At 42.5% G+C, this 19,661-nt stretch overlaps 1 protein-coding gene across 2 annotated transcripts in view; it reads right to left on the bottom strand.

Annotated features, from left to right (window-relative positions):
- Nucleotides 1-317: 317 nt before the first annotated feature.
- Nucleotides 318-19,661, bottom strand: part of TFPT (TCF3 fusion partner) — a 139,167-nt gene continuing 119,823 nt past the window's right edge. For both annotated transcript variants that reach the window (XM_069200737.1, XM_069200739.1), the window contains 2 exons: nucleotides 1,306-1,560; nucleotides 318-899 (listed from right to left, as the gene is read on the bottom strand). In XM_069200737.1, coding sequence (XP_069056838.1) covers nucleotides 762-899; nucleotides 1,306-1,560 — 393 coding nt within the window. In that variant the 3' untranslated portion in view covers nucleotides 318-761. The remainder of the gene's footprint in view (nucleotides 900-1,305; nucleotides 1,561-19,661) is intronic.

The following is a 19,661-nucleotide window of genomic DNA, read 5'->3' as shown; positions in this document are numbered from 1 at the left end:
GTTTGTATGGATACACAATGAGACCAAAGAGGAACCTAATGCTGATTTTTGTTTTTGATAACACTTCAACAGAGAGGACAGAAAACACACCGGCAATGAAAGAATTAATCATAAACAATTACAAACCATAGACGAAACAGGCTAATACTCAGCCAGACAGGTTGGATTCCCATAGATAGAATTAAGATTGATGGTTACAAAAGACAAAACTATTCTTTCAAGAGAAGCAGAAGGCTATACTTTCTTGTTCCATGGCTCAGTGTCACAAACTTCACATAGGCGAGTTGCAGGAATTTGCACCACAATACAAAGCAGGAAAAACCTAAGCAGCATTTATTCTACAAAATTGGAGCTTTTATGGATTCACATGTATTTATATCACACAAAATCAAGTAGAGGATTCCCAGAAGCTTTAACTAGTATGCATAATAATAGTATGACCAGCTTTTACCATATTCATATAGAATTTGATTTCTTTCACATGTGCTTTTTCTCTTTTGCCCTAGGTCTTTTTACTTTGACTTCACACAGTAAAAAAACATCTAAGTCCAAACAGCCTTCCATGCTGGAAAACCAACATTACACGTAGGTACATCTTCAGTGTCAGGAGCTCCGTATAAAAAATAAAGAACAAGTGTCCATGAAAAATGTTAATGCTGGGTAACCAATATGACCACAAAATAATGTTGTTCACTGTTGCAATATTGGAAAATGCTTATTTAAAGTACTGGAACATCTGTATTGCCTGGTATCCTCAGTAGTTAGTCAAAGTCTGCACAGGATCCGGGGCTGGAAAACTTGGAGTATGGCAGCATTGTGTCCCGAGGGCTGTGCTGTCGCCAGTCAATTGGAAGCTCATCTTCTGCATCACACACATAATCTTCCTCTTCAAGTTTCACCTAGAGAGAGGAGACAACATTACAATACACCTTTGTTTACAGCAAATTAACAGATTGCAGGGTATAAATTAGACAGATAGTTTCCTGGGTGTGCAAGAGCTATGGGCACCAACACATCATGGGACTAACTCTTCACTAATGTCATTCCATGTATGCCAGTCTGACTCCTCTGTCTCAATCACCTCTCACACTGCCTATCTTTATATCCAAATGCCAGAACAATAGATATGCCCTACTACCAGCCACGGTCTGTTTGGAGTTCTGGACGCAAGAAGAGAACAGTGCTAAAGAGGAGTCTGCAGGAATGATCGGAATAAATGTTTTGTTGCCTTCAGTTTCCCGTGATATTGTCCTTCTCCAGTTACCAATGTGTGTCTTTTGCAGTTATAAAGCCTGGGACACATACCTGAGCCAGGAGAGGTTCTGCTGGAATAACAGGTTGGGTCGCCTTCTTGTTCCCATGCTCTTTATCTTCTCTGTGCTTCTTCCGTTTCTTGACTGGTGTTGTTTCACTTAAAGAAGGGCTTTCAAAGGATCGGTAATCCAGGCCAGATAAAGATCCAGATAAGCGCCTCTGTGAAGACAAGTGTCCATCTCTTTCAGGGGGCTCATTCTCTGTGTTTCCAGGTGCTGAGATTTCAGCATCAAACATTGGTTCGTCCTGTAAAAGATGGCACATAAAATAGCATGTTTGATGCAGAAATGAATAGATTTGCATGGCAAAAATTTAAAGGCATCGAACTTAGTTAAGTAACTTGTTCAAACTATGAATAATTCCATCTGACAAATTACAAAATTGCCCAGTTCTATCTACTGAACTCATCAAAAAGTTGTCTCTTCTTCATCAATAAAATATATGAAAGGGAGGTTATTGAATGTCAGTTACTTGCCTGATTGGCACTGAAGTTAGATTTTAAAATGTCATCAAACAGTGGTGGAGAGAACAGTAAAATGGGAAAACAGCTCAGAAGCCTCCAAACAGCATCAATAACTATTTATTAAAGTTTTGAACATAGAAGTAAAAGATGGCAAGTCAAAGTCCTCCAGACCAAACACAGTTTTGCAATAATGCTCTTCAATCCATAAAGCTTCCATATAACCCACCCACAACTAAACTGGACACCAGCTTGACAGCAACATAAAGTCCCCCTCTTCTACACAATATTTCCTGATTCAAAAAGTAAAATGTACAATACAAACGTGGCTCAAGAGAATCAATCTGCAGCCTGTAACCTGACCAGAGAGGACAATAGCAGGTAGCGAGTAAAAAAGTTAGTTATGACTTGAGTCCTCCTATTCAGATTGAAAATGAACCTTTCCACAGTCAAGAGATTCCAAAGTCATTAATGTGAGAGTTCAAAGATAGTGAAAATCCAGATGAAGAGGACCATGGATAATTCTGCGGCAGAAAGACATAGCCAAATAAGAATCCAATTTATCGTTGCCATTACCCTTATAGAGGTGGATCAGAGCCTCAGAATTAACTCTTCAGAGGTGACCTTGATTGAGTTACCCAAGATCTAGCAGGTCTCTTTCCTAAAAAGTCGACTTGAAGCAATGCCACCACATATGGATCGTATTTCCACTTACCCTATATCCTTCTCCAGCAATTAGGATTTACCAAGGTATTTATGAGATGAATACTACACCATGGTCAAATTGCATCATTTTAACACTATCTAGTGAATTTCTCTATTGTCCATGTTTCTCATACTTTTGGACACCTCATCCCATTTGGATTCCCAACTTGCCTCATGAACATGGTTGTCCAAGTACATAATTAACCTTTTGTCCCAGGGGGACCTGGGTGTCAATGTTACCAGAATAGCATACTTACTAGAGATAGTCCTTCCACGTTAGACCTTTCAGCTTTAAGCTGGTCTCCTCACCCCCCAACCCCAAACCTTTTGTCTTACTTCTCCATTTTTGCTGATCTCGTTTTGGCTGGCCTTAGGGCTCTGCACACTTTTTTAGGGTTGAGCCCTCGAGTGCATGCGCTAGCACATGCATCTCGCTTGTGAGATACTATTGTATACAGAAAAGTGCTTGGAGCCCACCCACTGCTTACCATTTGTTGTCTTCAAGTCACTCTTCTTTACAGACTCCCTAATTGGCCAGTGCATACTAAATGTCATTTCCAGGTATTTCTGTGGAGCAGGGATCAAGCACAGATTGATTCAAGGTAATTTGTGCCAATCTGCTGCTCCTAACAGGACTAAGATACTATTTCTTCCCCCTGCCACTCCCCCGCCTGCTGTTTCCTCCATAGTGGTTGTTTTTTTTCCCTTCCTTGCTGTCTCCTTTATCACCACACCCTTTTCTACTTTTCTCTCTCTAGCTCATGATTCTTTAAGCCATCAGATGTGACGCGGCAGGTCTGTGAATACTCAAATCCGTGTTATTCTTCTTCCAAGGGGTTCTGGGCACTAAATCATGTGCACTCCAGAGCCGGGACCACATGAGAAAAATCAAGACCAAATTAAGGTTCAACTGTGACATCACAAATGGTTTGGGAGGAAACGTGTGTCAAACCTTTAACACACTGCACACAAAAGGGGATTTAAACAAGGACGGTTGGTCTAGCAAATGCAAAAAAGGAGAAAAGGTTGAGAAATAACTTTTTGTGGTGCCCACTGCCAGGTTTTGTTGGACCATTGACAAAACAAACAATAAAACATCCATTAGTTTAGCTGATAAAGGGTCAGTCTTGTAGACTCCACACCAAGTTATAAATGTGCCACACTACCCAGTGTAAATTGAATATGTGGAAGTATGCATGGCAGCATGGAAGACCTCCACAACTTTGGGTGGCAGATCAAACGTAGTCAACTGCTGCGCTCAATCTCCACGCATGAAGGTGTAGATTGTGCAGGTACAGATGAAGAACCATACCCTGCTGCTGCAACAGATGAAACCCCTTGAAGTGGTAGCTGGATCAGAGGGCAGATGCTTATGCCCAGAAGTTATGTATACCACATTCTCCTGGCCAAGTTTGGAGCCACTAGAATGACTGGTCGTTCTTGAACCTTGTTGAACACAGGGAAGCAGAGGCAAAGGGAAAGACATACATGAGTACTATGTTCCATTACATCAAGAAGTGTGTTCAGAGAAATTCCAATGTGCAAATCTTTTGACACCAAGTTCAATGGAGGCGCATAGCTCCAGCCGAAACTCTCACTACTGATGCCGTGCACCATCTCTGGGTATACAGGGAATTTGTGATCTGGCAGACACTGCCGGCTGACCTTGCCCACACTGGAATTCTAAGATCCAACCAGGCGGGTTATGATGAGGCAGATGCCCTGACACTCTAGCCAACTCCAGAGGCACAGAGCCTCTTGGCATAGGACCCCACTTCGCTTTGCTTGCTGCAGTACCAAATAGTGATGGTCCTGTCTGTGAGAACCGGCACCAGCGTTCACTAGATGGATGTCATGAAGGAGAGCGCTGCCTCCAGTCCAAATGCGGTCGAGAAGCCACCACTGGAGAATATGTGCAGTTTCCTCCAAAATCTGAATGACCTGACAGTTTTTCTTGGTGTGGGGCCTTCTCAAACTTCAAATTCCAATGCAGAGCCCACACATGCCACCTGTCAAAGTCGACAAGGAGGATGCAGGGAGGCTAAAAGGCCAAGAAACCTCAGAACTGCACTCACTGGGATCCAGACTCAAGGCTGAAACACTGGGATCCTAGCCTGAATGTCCTGGACTTGTTGCAAATTAGGGAAGAACCTAAATTGTACCATATCCTGGACAGCTATAATGAAAGGAAGACTCTGCAAAGGAGTCAGGTTCAACTTTAGCTAATTGATCAAGAACCCCAACAATGTCGGGAAGTCTGCTGTTCTCTGGACTGAATGTGAACAGCCAGTTATCGAGGTACAACAAAACTGGTATCACACCTTCAAAGACAGACAGCCACTACTTTCATGATCAAATATTACTCAGCACTTCAAGTTTAATCACCAATACCAAAAACTCAACACATAATATGTATCAATTGTCTGTATTTAAGTGTAATAACAAAGATCCTGGATTTGATTTCTATTTGATTCTTTATTAAACATCTTCTCATAGAATTAGCCATATCCAAATTGCTCTGTCACCCTTGGGACTTTTTCAGGTCTCCTTCCAATAACATTTATTGATGTCAAAATGATATATAGCTGCTTTCCAAATGGCATCCAATACATCATTGCACAGGATGCCATTTGGAATCCAGGTATAACAGCTATATCGGGGACCCTACCAGACCATTTCTTTACTCCATGGAGAATAAGAACTATTGTTTTGACATCAATAAATGTCATTGGAGGAGCACTGAAGGTGTATCACGTATTTGGCAGCATCCTAACCATCCTGAATGTTTTGAGGCAGCAAGGCCCAAAGGTCTTCAGGGACTACTGCCTCCATTTGGCCAGCCCTGTCCCAGACAGCATACGTATTCCGGCCCAAAAAACAAAGTGCATTGTCTGATCTTTGTGTTATGCGACCTAAAGAAAACATGTTTTCTGAACATCTCAGTCCTCTTAGACTTTCTATCCAGGGGAGTCTTTGGAAATGAAATAGTTGTTCACCTTGGTGGTTGAAATCTGAACAACCAGGCTCTCTGGCGTAGGATGTTTAGTGAGGAAATCAGGGATCCACTGGTCTGTGACATCTTGCTACCTGCCTATTAACCGGTGGGCAAGAGCAGGGCTTTGACCATGGGCCCCCTAAGCTTTCAGTGTGGGCTTGATTGACTGGAAGAATGGGCTCAGAAGAAGCTGGTCCAGGCTGTACGATTCCAATAAGGACATTTGTCTTCCCCTTGATCAAGGGCAGTTGTAGGTCCAAGATCATCAAATTGCCACTGCAAATGAAGAACTCACTTCCACTGGAGGCCCAAATGGAGAGTACAAACCTGTATCAGTGGGAGTATCAAGCTCACTGACCATATATTATATATATATATATATATATATATATATATATATATATATAATATAATATATATATATAATATAATATAATATATTTTTTGCCTAGTTTGCACATGGAAAGTTTCGGGGGATCCATCAAGCAGGGGCCAAGAAAAAATGGGGATGAGGTCCTGAAACACATTTTCGCCATTCATTCTCTCCCAGTAACTTTAGACACAGATACAGCCTACACCGCTGAACGGCGTTACACCAAATCTGGCAGAAAATTAGATCTAGGTCCAGAAAGAGTGCTCTTTGTGTATTGAGGGGGAGGGGGATATGCGTGGTCCTCCTCCTCAGGAGGATTGCAAAATGCTCCCACCCCCTAGGAGCAGACTTTTCATCTGTTTTCCTGACTGCAGTGAAGCAGGCAGGGACATAAATGAAAAAATTGCTCCCGCCCTTAGGGAGCAACGTTTTTAGTTGCTCTCTTTGTGCAGGAGCAATGTCGGCTCCTGCTGGATGCAAGGAACCGGCAGAGGCCTTGGGGCTTCCCCCACAGCCCCCCAATGAAAGTGAGGTGGGTACCCTGGGTGGGCATCGGGGCACCCATCCTTTGTTGGCAGGGTCAAAATCAGCCTGTGGAGGGGGGCCTGCGGAATGGGCTCTCTGGGGCCAAAATTGCCCTGGGGATGGGGGGGGGGGGGGGGGGGGGGCAAGTGCCCCCTTCAGATATGCAGCTGGGTACCAGGGGATGGGGTCCGGGGAGGAAGGCTGCGTGCCCCCGCCTCCTTAAATATGTTGGCTGGCCCTGGGGGATGGGATCCACGTGATCAAAGGGACTTGATCTCCAAAACACATCGAGCTTTGTCTTCTCCTTAAAAAGGTTCATTGGCACTGTGAAGGACTGCGTCATGTTTTTGAAAATTAATTTTACATGTTTACACCCCTCCTGCGGACCGCCTTATCTGAGAGGCCAAGGATTAATGCGGTTACATTGTTTGCAATATATGGAAAATGTCACTTACCCAGTGTACATCTGTTCGTGGCAGGAGACGCTGCAGATTCACATGCTGTGCATTATCCTGCCATCTATTGTTGGGCTCGGAGTGTTACAAGTTGTTTTTCTTCAAAGAAGTCTTTTCGAGTCACGAGACCGAGGGACTTCTCCCTTTCGGCTCCATTGCGCATGGGCGTCGACTCCATCTTAGATTGTTTTCCCCGCAAAGGGTGAGGTAGGAGTTGTGTATATAGTAAAAGTGCCCATGCAATGGAGTGAGTATGTATGTACATAATGTGTATAAAAAATAATATATATTTACAAATGTACAAGTTTCATCAACTTATAACGGCTACAGGCTCCCGGGGAGGCGGGAGGGCGCATGTGAATCTGCAGCGTCTCATGCCACCAACAGATGTACACTGGGTAAGTGACATTTTCCGTTCGATGGCATGTGTAGCTGCAGATACACATGCTGTGCATAGACTAGTAAGCAGTTATCTCCCCAAAAGCGGTGGCTTAGCCTGTAGGAGTTGAAGTTGTCTGAAATAATATTCGTAATACAGCCTGTCCTACTGTGGCTTGTTGTGTTGTTAACACATCTACACAGTAATGTTTTGTGAATGTATGAGGCGTAGACCATGTGGCTGCCTTACAGATTTCTGTCATAGGTATATTTCCTATTGTGACGCCTTTCTTCCTAGTGGAGTGTGCCTTTGGCGTAATAGGTAGATCTCTTTTTGCTTTAATATAGCAGGTCTGAATACATTTCACTATCCATCTGGCAATGCCTTGTTTGGATATTGGATTTCCTGCATGAGGTTTTTGGAAGGCTACAAACAATTGTTTTGTCTTGCGAACTTGTTTTGTTCTATCAATGTAATACATTAGTGCTCTTTTGATGTCTAACGTATGTAAGGCTCTTTCGGCTCCTGAGTCTGGTTGTGGAAAAAAGACTGGGAGTTCCACTGTTTGGTTTAGGTGGAACGGTGATATAACTTTTGGTAAGAATTTTGGATTTGTACGGAGAACCACTTTATGTTTATGTATTTGTATAAAAGGTTCTTGTATAGTAAATGCTTGTATTTCACTTACTCTTCTAAGAGATGTGATAGCTATTAGGAAATCTACTTTCCAGGTTAAGTATTGCATCTCACAAGAGTGCATGGGTTCAAATGGTGGACCCATGAGTCGTGTTAATACAATATTGAGGTTCCACGAGGGAACTGGTGGTGTTCTTGGGGGTATGATTCTTTTTAAACCCTCCATAAATGCTTTGATGACTGGGATTCTAAATAGTGATGTTGAATGTGTAATCTGCAGGTAGGCAGATATTGCTGTGAGATGTATTTTAATAGAAGAAAATGCTAGTTTAGATTTTTGTAAGTGTAATATGTAGCCTACAATGTTTTTGGCGGAAGCATGTAGTGGTTGAATTTGATTATTATGGCAGTAATAAACAAATCTTTTCTGTTTGTTTGCGTAACAATGTCTTGTAGTAGGTTTTCTAGCTTGTTTAATGACCTCCATACATTCTTGTGTAAGGTTTAAATGTCTAAATTCCAAGACTTCAGGAGCCAGATTGCTAGATTGAGCAATGCTGGATTTGGGTGTCTGATCTGTTGTTTGTGTTGAGTTAACAGATCTGATCTGTTTGGTAGTTTGATACGAGGTACTACAGACAGGTCCAGTAGTGTTGTGTACCATGGCGGACGGGCCCAGGTTGGTGCTATTAGTATTAGTTTGAGTTTGTTTTGACTCAATTTGTTTATTAGATAAGGAAGGAGTGGGAGAGGGGGAAAAGCGTAAGCAAATATCCCTGACCAACTCATCCATAACACATTGCCCTTGGACTGAGGGTGTGGATACCTGGACGCAAAGTTTTGGCATTTTGCGTTTTCTTTTGTTGCGAATAGGTCTATTTGTGGTGTTCCCCAGCATCGAAAGTAAATTTGTAGTATCTGGGGATGAATTTCCCATTCGTGTGTTTGTTGGTGATCTCGACTGAGATTGTCGGCTAACTGGTTTTGAATCCCTGGGATGTACTGTGCTATTAGGCGAATGTGATTGTGAATCGCCCAATGCCAAATCTTTTGTGTTAAGAGACACAGTTGTGATGAGTGTGTCCCTCCCTGTTTGTTTAGGTAATACATTGTTGTCATGTTGTCTGTTTTGACAAGAATGTGTTTGTGGGCTATTAGCGGTTGAAATGCTTTCAATGCTAGAAACACTGCTAACAGTTCTAAGTGATTGATATGCAGTTGCTTTTGTTGAACGTCCCATTGTCCCTGTATAATGTGCTGTTTGAGGTGTGCTCCCCACCCCATCATGGAAGCATCTGTTGTGATCACGTATTGAGGCACTGGGTCTTGGAATGGCCACCCTTGGTTTAAATTTTAGGATTCCACCATTGAAGCGAGAGGTGTGTTTGGCAGTCTATCAACACTAGATCTTGAAGTTGACCCTGTGCTTGTGTCCATTGTGTTGCTAGGCACTGTTGTAAGGGCCGCATGTGTAGTCTTGCGTTTGGGACAATGGCTATGCATGAAGACATCATGACTAGGAATTTCATTACAAACCTCACTTGATAGTGTTGGTTTGGGTGAATGTTTAGTATTACATTTTGGAAGGCTTGTACCCTTTGTGGACTTGGAGTGGCAATCCCCTTTTGTGTGTTGATTGTTTCGCCTAAGTATTGTTGTATTTGACACGGTTGTAGATGTGATTTTTGGTAGTTTATAGAGAACCCTAGTTTGTGAAGGGTTTCTATGACGTATTTTGTGTGTAGAAGACACTGTTGCTGAGTGCTGGTTTTTATTAACCAATCGTCTAAGTAAGGGAATACGTGCATGTGCTGCCTCCTGATGTGAGCGGCTACTACTGCAAGGCATTTTGTGAATACCCTTGGGGCTGTTGTTATGCAGAATGGTAACACTTTGAATTGGTAATGCACGCCTTGGATTACAAACCTAAAGTATTTCCTGTGGGAAGGATGTATGGGTATGTGGAAATAAGCATCTTTAAGATCTAATGTTGACATGTAGTCCTGTTGTTTGAGCAAGGGAATCACGTCTTGAAGTGTCACCATGTGAAAGTGATCTGATTTGATGTAAAGATTCAGTGTTCTGAGGTCTAATATGAGTCTCAGTGTTTTGTCCTTTTTTGGAATTAGGAAATACAGGGAGTAAACACCTGTTCCTTTTTGATGGTTGGGTTCTATTGCTTCTTTTTGTAACAATGCTTGGACTTCTAGTTGTAACAGATCTAAGTGTTGTTTGGACATGCTGTGTGCTCTTGGAGGCACATCTGGTGGCAAATGTAGGAATTCTATGCAATAACCATGTTGGATAATGGCTAGGACCCACGCGTCCGTAGTTATGTGTTCCCAGTTGTGGTAATAATCTGTAAGTCTCCCCCCCACTGGTGTTGTGTGGTGGGGGTTTGTGACATTGAAGTCACTTTTTGGTTTGTGGGGTTTTTGGGCTCTCGAATTTCCCTCTTGTTTTAGGGAACTGTCCACCCCTATATTGTACTCGAAAACCTCCTCTACCCCTGATATGTGGGTCTGACTTGTGAGGTGGAAGGCTCTGTGGTTTGGGCCCGAAACCCCCCTCTAAAGTGCGGCTTCCTAAAAGTGCCTCTGCTCTGTGGGGAGTAGAGCGCGCCCATGGCTTTGGCCGTGTCCGTGTCTTTTTTCAGTTTTTCTATCGCCGTATCCACCTCCGGCCCAAACAATTGTTGTTCGTTGAAAGGCATATTCAGCACAGCCTGCTGGATTTCTGGCTTAAATCTGGAGGTTCGTAACCATGCGTGTCTACGGATGGTTACTGCCATGTTCACTGTCCTGGCTGCCGTGTCAGCTGAGTCCATAGCCGACCTTATTTGGTTGTTGGAGATAGTTTGGCCCTCCTCGACAACCTGTTGGGCACGTTTCTGGAACTCTTTGGGAAGGTGTTGAATGAGATGTTGCATTTCATCCCAATGTGCCCTGTCGTATCTTGCCAGTAGAGCTTGAGAATTGGCAATTCGCCATTGATTGGCTGCCTGTGCTGCCATCCTCTTTCCTGCTGCATCGAATTTCCGACTTTCTTTGTCGGGCGGTGGTGCGTCTCCAGAAGTTTGTGAGTTTGCCTTTTTCCGGGCTGCTCCTACTACCACCGAATCAGGAGTTAACTGTTGTGTGATGTATACAGGGTCAGTAGGGGGAGGTTTATATTTCTTCTTCACCCTAGGCGTGATGGCTCTGCCTTTGACTGGGTCCTGAAACACCTGTTTGGCGTGTTTTAACATGCCTGGCAGCATTGGCAAGCTTTGGTATTGGCTGTGCGTAGATGACAGGGTGTTGAACAAGAAGTCATCTTCTATGGGCTCTGCATGCAATGCTACATTATGAAATGTAGCTGCCCTGGAAACCACCTGCATGTAAGCAGTACTGTCCTCAGGTGGTGAAGGCCTTGCCGGGTAGCAATCAGGACTATTGTCTGAGACCGGTGCATCATACAAATCCCATGCATCCGGGTCATCTTGGCTCATCCCTGTGTGTGTTGGTGACTGCATCATTGGGGGTGTTGCTACCGGAGACAGATGTGGTGAGTGGGCTGGCGATTGTTGTGGCGAAAACTGTGGTGGTGTTTTTTCTTTAGCCACTTTCGATTTTGGCTGCATTTCCGCCTCTTGGAATGCGAGCTTCCGCTTCATCTTTATTGGAGGAAGAGTTCTGATTTTCCCTGTGTCTTTTTGTATATGGAGCCTCCTCTGGGTATGGTCTGGCTCTCCCATGCCCAGTTCTTGTTCAAATCTGTGGCCTTGTAATTGTGTGGAAAGGCCTTGTTCCTCTGTATAAGAGCTTTGTTTCGGCTCCGAGGCTGCATGTTTCTGCACCAAAATCTTTGACAGTCTTTTTCGGCTCCGAGGAAACCTTTTTGGCTTTCGGGGTGCCGAACTCTCCGTCCCGAGTCTGGTCGGAGCCGGTATCTCGATCGGAGTCGGGTGTCTTCGGCTGCTGGGAGGCCTTTTTCAGTGCCGATGTTTGGTCACCGTGTTTTCGGGTTAAGCCATGGCCTGTTGGCGGTGGCGTCCCCTTGGCCTTCATTATTTTGGCGTGAGTTTTCCCCAGGGCTGGTTTACTCACGGTTTGATGCGTCTTCGGCTGCTCACTCTCGGACTCGTCCGAGTCCGAATGGAGAATGGAGAATCTCTCCTCTTCTTCGACGTCGATGTGCCCGGTCGGTGTCGACGCCATCTGGAGCCTTCGAGCTCTTTGATCCCACAGTGTTTTCTTGGATCGAAATGCCCGGCAGGCCTCGCAAGTATCCTCTTTGTGTTCGGGAGACAAACACAGATTACAGACCAAGTGTTGGTCTGTATAAGGATACTTTGCGTGGCAGTTGGGGCAGAAGCGGAAAGGGGTCCGGTCCATGAGGTTTGAAGATGGATGCGGTCGGGCCGACCACGCCCCGCCGAGGAGTGGAAGCCCCGAAGGGCCTCCGGAGCGCTTCTTTCTTCTTTCGGTGTTGATGCGCTAGCACTAACCCGGTACCGAGCGCAAACAATACCGTTGAATTTCCCGATAGCTAACTAACTTTCCCGAACCGAAATACGGAGCGAAGAGGAACACGTCCGAACCCGATGGCGGAAAGAAAACAATCTAAGATGGAGTCGACGCCCATGCGCAATGGAGCCGAAAGGGAGGAGTGCCTCGGTCTTGTGACTCGAAAAGACTTCTTAGAAGAAAAACAACTTGTAACACTCCGAGCCCAACACTAGATGGCAGGATAATGCACAGCATGTGTATCTGCAGCTACACATGCCATAGAACATATATATGATGTCACTTACCCAGTGTACATCTGTTCGTGGCATGTACTGCTGCAGATTCACATGCTGTACATAGTCTGCCATCTAGTGTTGGGCTCGGAGTGTTACAAGTTGTTTTTCTTCTAAGAAATCTTTTCTTGAGTCATGGGATCGAGTGACTCCTCCTCTCTGTGATAGTGCGCATGGGCATCGACTTCTTTTTTGGATTGTTTTCTTTCCGCTGTCAGGTTCGGACGTGTTTCCTCTCGCTCCAAAACTTTTGATTCTGAAACTTTATATTAACTTTATTCTACTGTTGGTATTGTTTCGATCACGATTATATCTGCAATCGATCCGATAGTACCGCCTGGAACAAGAAAACACCCTTTCGGGCGCTTGCACCCTACTTGGGCCTGTTCAGGCCTACCACGCCATAGCCTGATGGATCGGACTCCATTCTGATTCTGTCCTCGATGCCACGCGAAATTCCCTTACACTGATAAGCATGTGGTATGTAATCGAAGAAAAACAACTTGTAACACTCCAAGCCCAACACTGGATGGTGGACTATGCACAGCATGTGTATCTGCAGCTACACATGTCAATCCACTATGAACTCGCAGCTCCTGGCCCAGACGGCAGCATTGCACGTACAGGTGTGAGAGACAACATGCAACAGACCACTCCACTTACATAATGGAGAGGCACGCACTCTGCATAGCAACAAAACCAAATCTTTAATTCACCATGATATGCAGGGTAAAAAACACCCAACACGTTTTGGCAAACACTCGTCTTGATAGCTGTGAGTTTATTGTGGATTGGAATAGTGAACTGGCTAATCCCGGAGCCCGCTTTGCTAACAACGGGCTTCATTGCTATGACTCAGTCAATTGTTCTGGTGGCCAAAAACCGTGAGGGACGGGAGCTGCGAGCTAAGTGGGAGGACTCAGAGGGCAGAAACAGTGTGTTCTGGGTGGGTATGCACTCCCAAAGGGCTTACTTGATGTGACTTGCAAGACTGCCTGCTCCAATCACAAACTAGGAGAGTCTATGAGGCGAACGAAGTGGCAACAGTAATATCACATTTTTGTGCAACCATGAGGGAAAAAAATGCAGGAATGGTTGCTAGAGAAGCAAAAAGGAAACAATGCAGGAGAATTATTTGGGAATAATTTGACTACAGTGTCGACAAAATAGAATGGAAACTTGTAAATTAGGCAAAAATATCAAAAAATGTAAAAACTAACTTGACAGGGGGTGAGGAAATGGTGGGAGGGCACCGCCTTAGCAAAATACATGAAATGTGGGAGAATACCTTGAGGGTTAAGGATTATGATGGTTCCCTCATATGAGCATCCTAATTCTGAGATGTGAAAGGAATGGGCTGAAAATACAGAAAATTGTTCGAATAAAAGATACAGATATTGATCAAATCTGCATGGCAGGAGCATGACAAAATTCAAATAGAAGTAGAGATGTTACTACAAGAAATTAAGGATGGTAACAACAAGGAATCTCTTGATTATTGTTTGAAAGAAATCCATGAAAAAGTCAACTAACTGGAAGAGGAGATTAATTTTAAAAAACAGAGGAGGTTTCTGCGAGATCAAAAAGGACTATCAATCTGGAAGGGTACTGATCTTCAGTAGAAAATATGATAACATTGAGAAAGAGGATAAGTTACCTTTGGTGTCAGCAACATTGGCGTAAAGGGAACAAACAGACAGCGACAGTGCATCTAATAGCGAACCCATTGAAAGAGATGTATCAGAGGATAGTGCTACTGGCCAGTGAAAACTAAGTACCAGCAGATCAATACATTTTGGCAGGAACTCATACTAATGAACCAGTTAAGGAATCAAGAGCACTGGCAAACGGATCGTGGGCAAAGGAAGAGGCATCAGAAAACAAGGAGAGGAAAACGTAACAAAGGGCACAAACTCCATGGGAACAACAACAAGGAGATAGAAAATGGGACAATGATAGAGAGAACGAACAATGTTGTATATTATCTATGGACAAACTCAGTGTTTTAAAATTGGGTCTTTTTGTCCAACAAACACATTGGATTATATCCAGTCTTGTAATGATTTGTATGATTTTACGAGGAAACTGAAATAACATAAATGGTGTAAATGAGAAAGCAATCTCTACTATTGATAATGACATAAAGGAATATCAGTAATTTAACTATTAGTGACACAGGCTTGTTTTTTACCTTAGCACAACTTGATCCGGAGAGTAATGATACTGGTGATACATTTTTTAATTTGGCCCAAATGTATATTGATCTGGAAATGAAGAGTCCTAGTGAGTTTAGGGCTAAATCGATCTTTGTACCCACACTACCCTATGATGCTATAGATACCTTTAAAGCAGTAACAACTCAAGAGATTGAAAAACTGACCAGAGCAAAAAAGAAACATTACTGGTGGGGTGATCATTTGTGTCTCAAAGAGAGACAGGCTATGACGAGTTTACAGTCTGACACTAATATTTTAATCAGACAATCTGACAAGGTCATGTATTTAAAAGAAGGATACAATCAATTGAATAATGAACAGTCCTACGAGGAAACAAGGACTTATTCAATGTGATAAATTTAAATTGTTTACAGTGTAAATATCCAAAAATTCCCATTCTTTATCTGCTCCCCAAAATTCACAAGGATACATTCAATCGTCCGTTTCTTCAAATGGATCATTATTAGAGAACACCTCTAAATATATTGATCTCTGTTTACGTCCGTATGTTCTTACACTTCCCTCATGTATTCAGGACAGCAGAGATTTCCTGACGTGTATAGAAGACATTCATTGGGAAGACAACTTCGACTTCTTACTGCTCACACTGGATGGGGGCAGTTTATATATGAACATATAACACGAATCAGCAATTGAGGCATTCAGACATATCTTAAAAGCTAGAACCTTATCTTTTTTCTTCCATACGGAAATGAGTTATGAAATGATGAGGTGTATAAGAATATTTTTTTGTATTTGATGACAAATACTTTAGACAGATTCTAGGAACATCTATGGACACTTGATTTGCCTCTTTGCCCTAAGTTTTGCACATCTTGTGGGAAGAACAAATAATGGGCAATCTGGGTGATTTCAATTCACATGTGGTTATTTGGATTTGATATACCAATGACCTTTTCACAATATGTAGGGGTGATATTTATCAAGCAACCAGGTGTGTGAACACTCTGAATAAGAATGACCTTGATTTGGAATTCACAAGCCACATGAGCAAAACAGCCTTTGAGCTTTTAGATGTTCCAGTGGAAGTCAAAGATAACAAACTAGTCATTACACTACATAGAAAGCCCTCTGCAGGCAACACACTATATACCCGCAGCAGTCATCCAAAATCAGTATTCTGTATGAGGAACATTTATGTGTTTGGAAGAAATGCAATACAGAGGAGGCCTACCAATGGGAATGTGAAACAATGTTGGGGAGATTTAGAGAAAGAGGCTACTCAATCTAATTTACGGACAGTGGTTAAAAAACCATAACAAATTCACAGACAGCAACTTTTGGTCCTCAGGAGAAGTGATGGAATGGGGGTGAGGAGGGACGTAGGAAGATAAGATTCATTACTACCTTTAACAACAAAGCAAGGGATGTGAAAAAGATTTTGAGCAAACACTGGCAGGTTTTACTGAGTGAGAGTTCCTTCAGAGAAGTGATGGAGAATCATCGTATTGTAACATTCAGAAGGGGTGTTACTCTAAAGGATACGCTGAGCAAAAATGCTGTATTCAACAATCCTTCTTCATACATCAACTCCAAAACACGCTTTTTTGTTTGCAAACATTGTAAAGCCTGTAAAAGCAGCTTTGATGTCACCAAATTTTATCTACCCCCCATTGGGTATTGAGAAATATCCAACATGCACTTCAGATGTTGTCATTTATGTTTTAGTGTGCCCCTCTGAAAAATGGTGCCACAATGATACACATTATCCTGTAGCCAGGCACTTAAGAAATTGTTATTCCCTCCGTGAAACTGTGCTAAGATATTTCACCATTGACAGGATATTTTTGACCCAAAGAGGTGACATAACAACAGCCATGAGGGAACTAGAATTCAGCAATAGTCTGGAAATGAATACCAAAACCTCTTTGGGACTGAATATAGATGAAGAAATGAATGTTCATTTAGGTTGACCAATTCATGGGTCACATGTGGACCTGATGTTTCTATCAGGGGTTTGGATAAAATGTTTTCTGGGTATCTCAGTGGGCCTATTTATTCATTCCTCTGAACATGTCAAGATGGTAATTTTTAATTGATGTAATAGTATGTTTTGCTTCTTTTTTCTCTCATTCTTTCCGTTCTGTTAGGTTGAGCATAGCAGCAGGCAAGCGCTGCTTTTCCGTATCTGTTGGTATGCATCTGGGCTTTTAACTACGCCCACCGCACACCCATCACTAACACTCGTTCATGGACTTGCCTTTCAAAAGTCCTTTGTTTTCGTTGGTAACTGCTTTACATTTGTCCCTCCTTAGGGCTGTTTTGTTAACGTCTTGGCCATCGACCCTGTTACATAGATAATTGCACATTTGTCAATAACTTTGACTGCGAGCCAACTTCTTTCTCCTACTCTCCCTCTCTCTCTCTTCACGCCCACGGCGGTGCTCTGAATGAGCTCACTTATTTCAACTGTTTTACTTTTTATTTTCAGTTTGTGTGGCAAGAAAAGTCCAATCAGGAATTCACAACGCTAATAGCTCTACCTCGAGCAAATGCGAGACCCATTGCATTGCAAATGCTTGTTTTTTTTAGTTCAAGCTTTCAAGACCTGTTGTATATACTTTGTAGGCTTACAGCCTGCCCACTGCTTTTCATTCGTTTGTTTCAGTGTCCTTTGAAAACCCTTGCTAATGGTCAATCGTTCCTCTTTGTCCCTCCTTTTTGTCTTTTGTTTCCTCCCAGGGAGCATTGCCCAAGTACTGTAGCCTTAAGCTTTGGCTGTTTATCTGTTGTTTTGTGGGGCTATTTTTCACTTTGTTTCCTGCCGGTGTTACAGTTAGCCTGTCATACCCGTGCCTTACCTGACCACCACCTCCTGCCCTGCTTGTTTCTGTTACTAAGCGGCAAATATAAACATGGCTGGAAATCTTGTTCTTATATAGTCACAAATTCTGCTGCTCCAAAGATTAATATTTACTTTTTATAGGTCGCACTAAATTATAGATGTGTCTGTGTATCTTTGTGTAACTCGTATTGTTAAGGCTATGTTGTGGTCACCTCCAAGCTTGTTGTCACCCTCCTCCCCTGTGTGCCTGCAGAGTTACTATTTTTTAATTATATTCATCTCCTCTTGCCACCGTCTCCCCCACCACCCCTTCACCTTTTTCTTCTCTGTGGGGTTATTTTTTTTTTTTTTTTTATGTGTTCACCTGGCTTGTTTTTACTCTTGCCCCTCCCTTCGAAGTCTGAATTTTGACATGCCTGAGTAGGTGGTATGGCGCAGTTCTATGCTTTCAGCAGAATTTGGTGAAAAGGCTGTGAATTCAGTAAAGCGTTGTTCATCCCTTATCTTCCAGGAGTCAGGTTCTGTTTTAGTCTGGAACACTTCCTGCATGCTACTACAGAATCTGATAGTGCTGTAGACAGGAAGGGGCGAGAGGTTGAATTTTCATGTACACCCTGGCTTCCGCTTGCCATGCTTTGACAGAGTTTTGCAATTCAGCATGGTCGTAAAGGTAAAGGTTACTATAGAGAGGTTTTCAGACTGGCACACATTTGGTGAACTGGCCACACGGCCAGAGCTTCTTTGCTTAAGCTGGGTCATTTCACACTTCTAAGTAGTAGAATATTGCTGACAGGAGTGAGTGAAATTAGGGAACCACCATCTGTAGCAGAGGAACTCCTCTGACTGTATGACAGTGCAGAAGTGTTGGGGGTGGTAGAATAGGAAGTAACTTGTATAATATTCTCAGCTCTCATGTTTATTAGATCAGAATGTCAGTAGTTTAAACAGTCCACTTTTTTGTTTAGCATTCTGTCCCTTAAAATCTTGGTTTTATCATGGGACAAACAGGGCTTTGAAAGCAAAACAAAAATCTGGGCTGGTCTTCTTTTTCATTTTGTCTGTCATGTTTTCTGATACAGGACCATCAGTTGTATGGAGAGTAGACATGGAATTAGCTTTATACATTTTTTGGAATAAAAAATAACTATCATTTAGGCCATTACATCAGTTTATGAGGATTACTAAAGGCTATGTCACTATAGACCACTGGGGCTTGATTAGAGTAGATGAGCAGGCTGGAGAAATTTGCATTCATTGTTAAGCCCACTGGGGTGAAACGGATGGAGTATTACTATGATTAGGATTTATTATCCTTTGCCTAGGATCAATCAGCAATTTTGAGAAACCAATGATGGGGAGGGTATATACGAGAATTATAGGTTTAATTTATGAGTGACTGTTATTGGTATTGAATAACTGATTGTAGGTTTAAATATTAACTTGAATTTATGCCTGCCTGTATGTCATAGATCATTTTGGCTATATGACTGATTCTGGATCTTGTTTGGTATTAGAGCTTATTTACGCAGAGAAGTATTTTATCAGTCATTTTGAAATTTAGGTAGTAATAGTGAGCACGATTGATATAAAATAAATGTTTCAAAAAGGCCACTACAGTGCTTTGGTGCATATTCCTATGACTATAGTCTCTTATTTATGTTTTTGTTTATGATTTTCGATTGTTATTGTTTGGATACAAATGATTTTAGGTCTTAAGATTAATCATGTACCAGGTATGATCAAATTGTTTAAACAGATTTAGATTACATAATATTATTTGGACAAAAAAATGTTTTATTAATAAGAATGAGCTCAATTGACATTGAAGAGACATTTAAAAATGCTGCCAAAATACGTTGTTTATGTTGATGACTTTGTATTACGACAATACCTTTTTAAAGTTTGTAGAGGGTGCACAATATTCACCTGTGACCAAGAAATTCTTTGGATGTTTTTTACCCTTTTTATCATGGTGAATTAAAGGTTTGGATTTGTGGCTAATTCAGAGTTCACG

Source organism: Pleurodeles waltl, chromosome 7, assembly GCF_031143425.1.
Source record: "Pleurodeles waltl isolate 20211129_DDA chromosome 7, aPleWal1.hap1.20221129, whole genome shotgun sequence".
Lineage (NCBI taxonomy): Eukaryota > Metazoa > Chordata > Amphibia > Caudata > Salamandridae > Pleurodeles > Pleurodeles waltl.
Note: the sequence above shows the minus strand (reverse complement) of the source record. Positions and strands in the feature narration are given on the sequence as shown.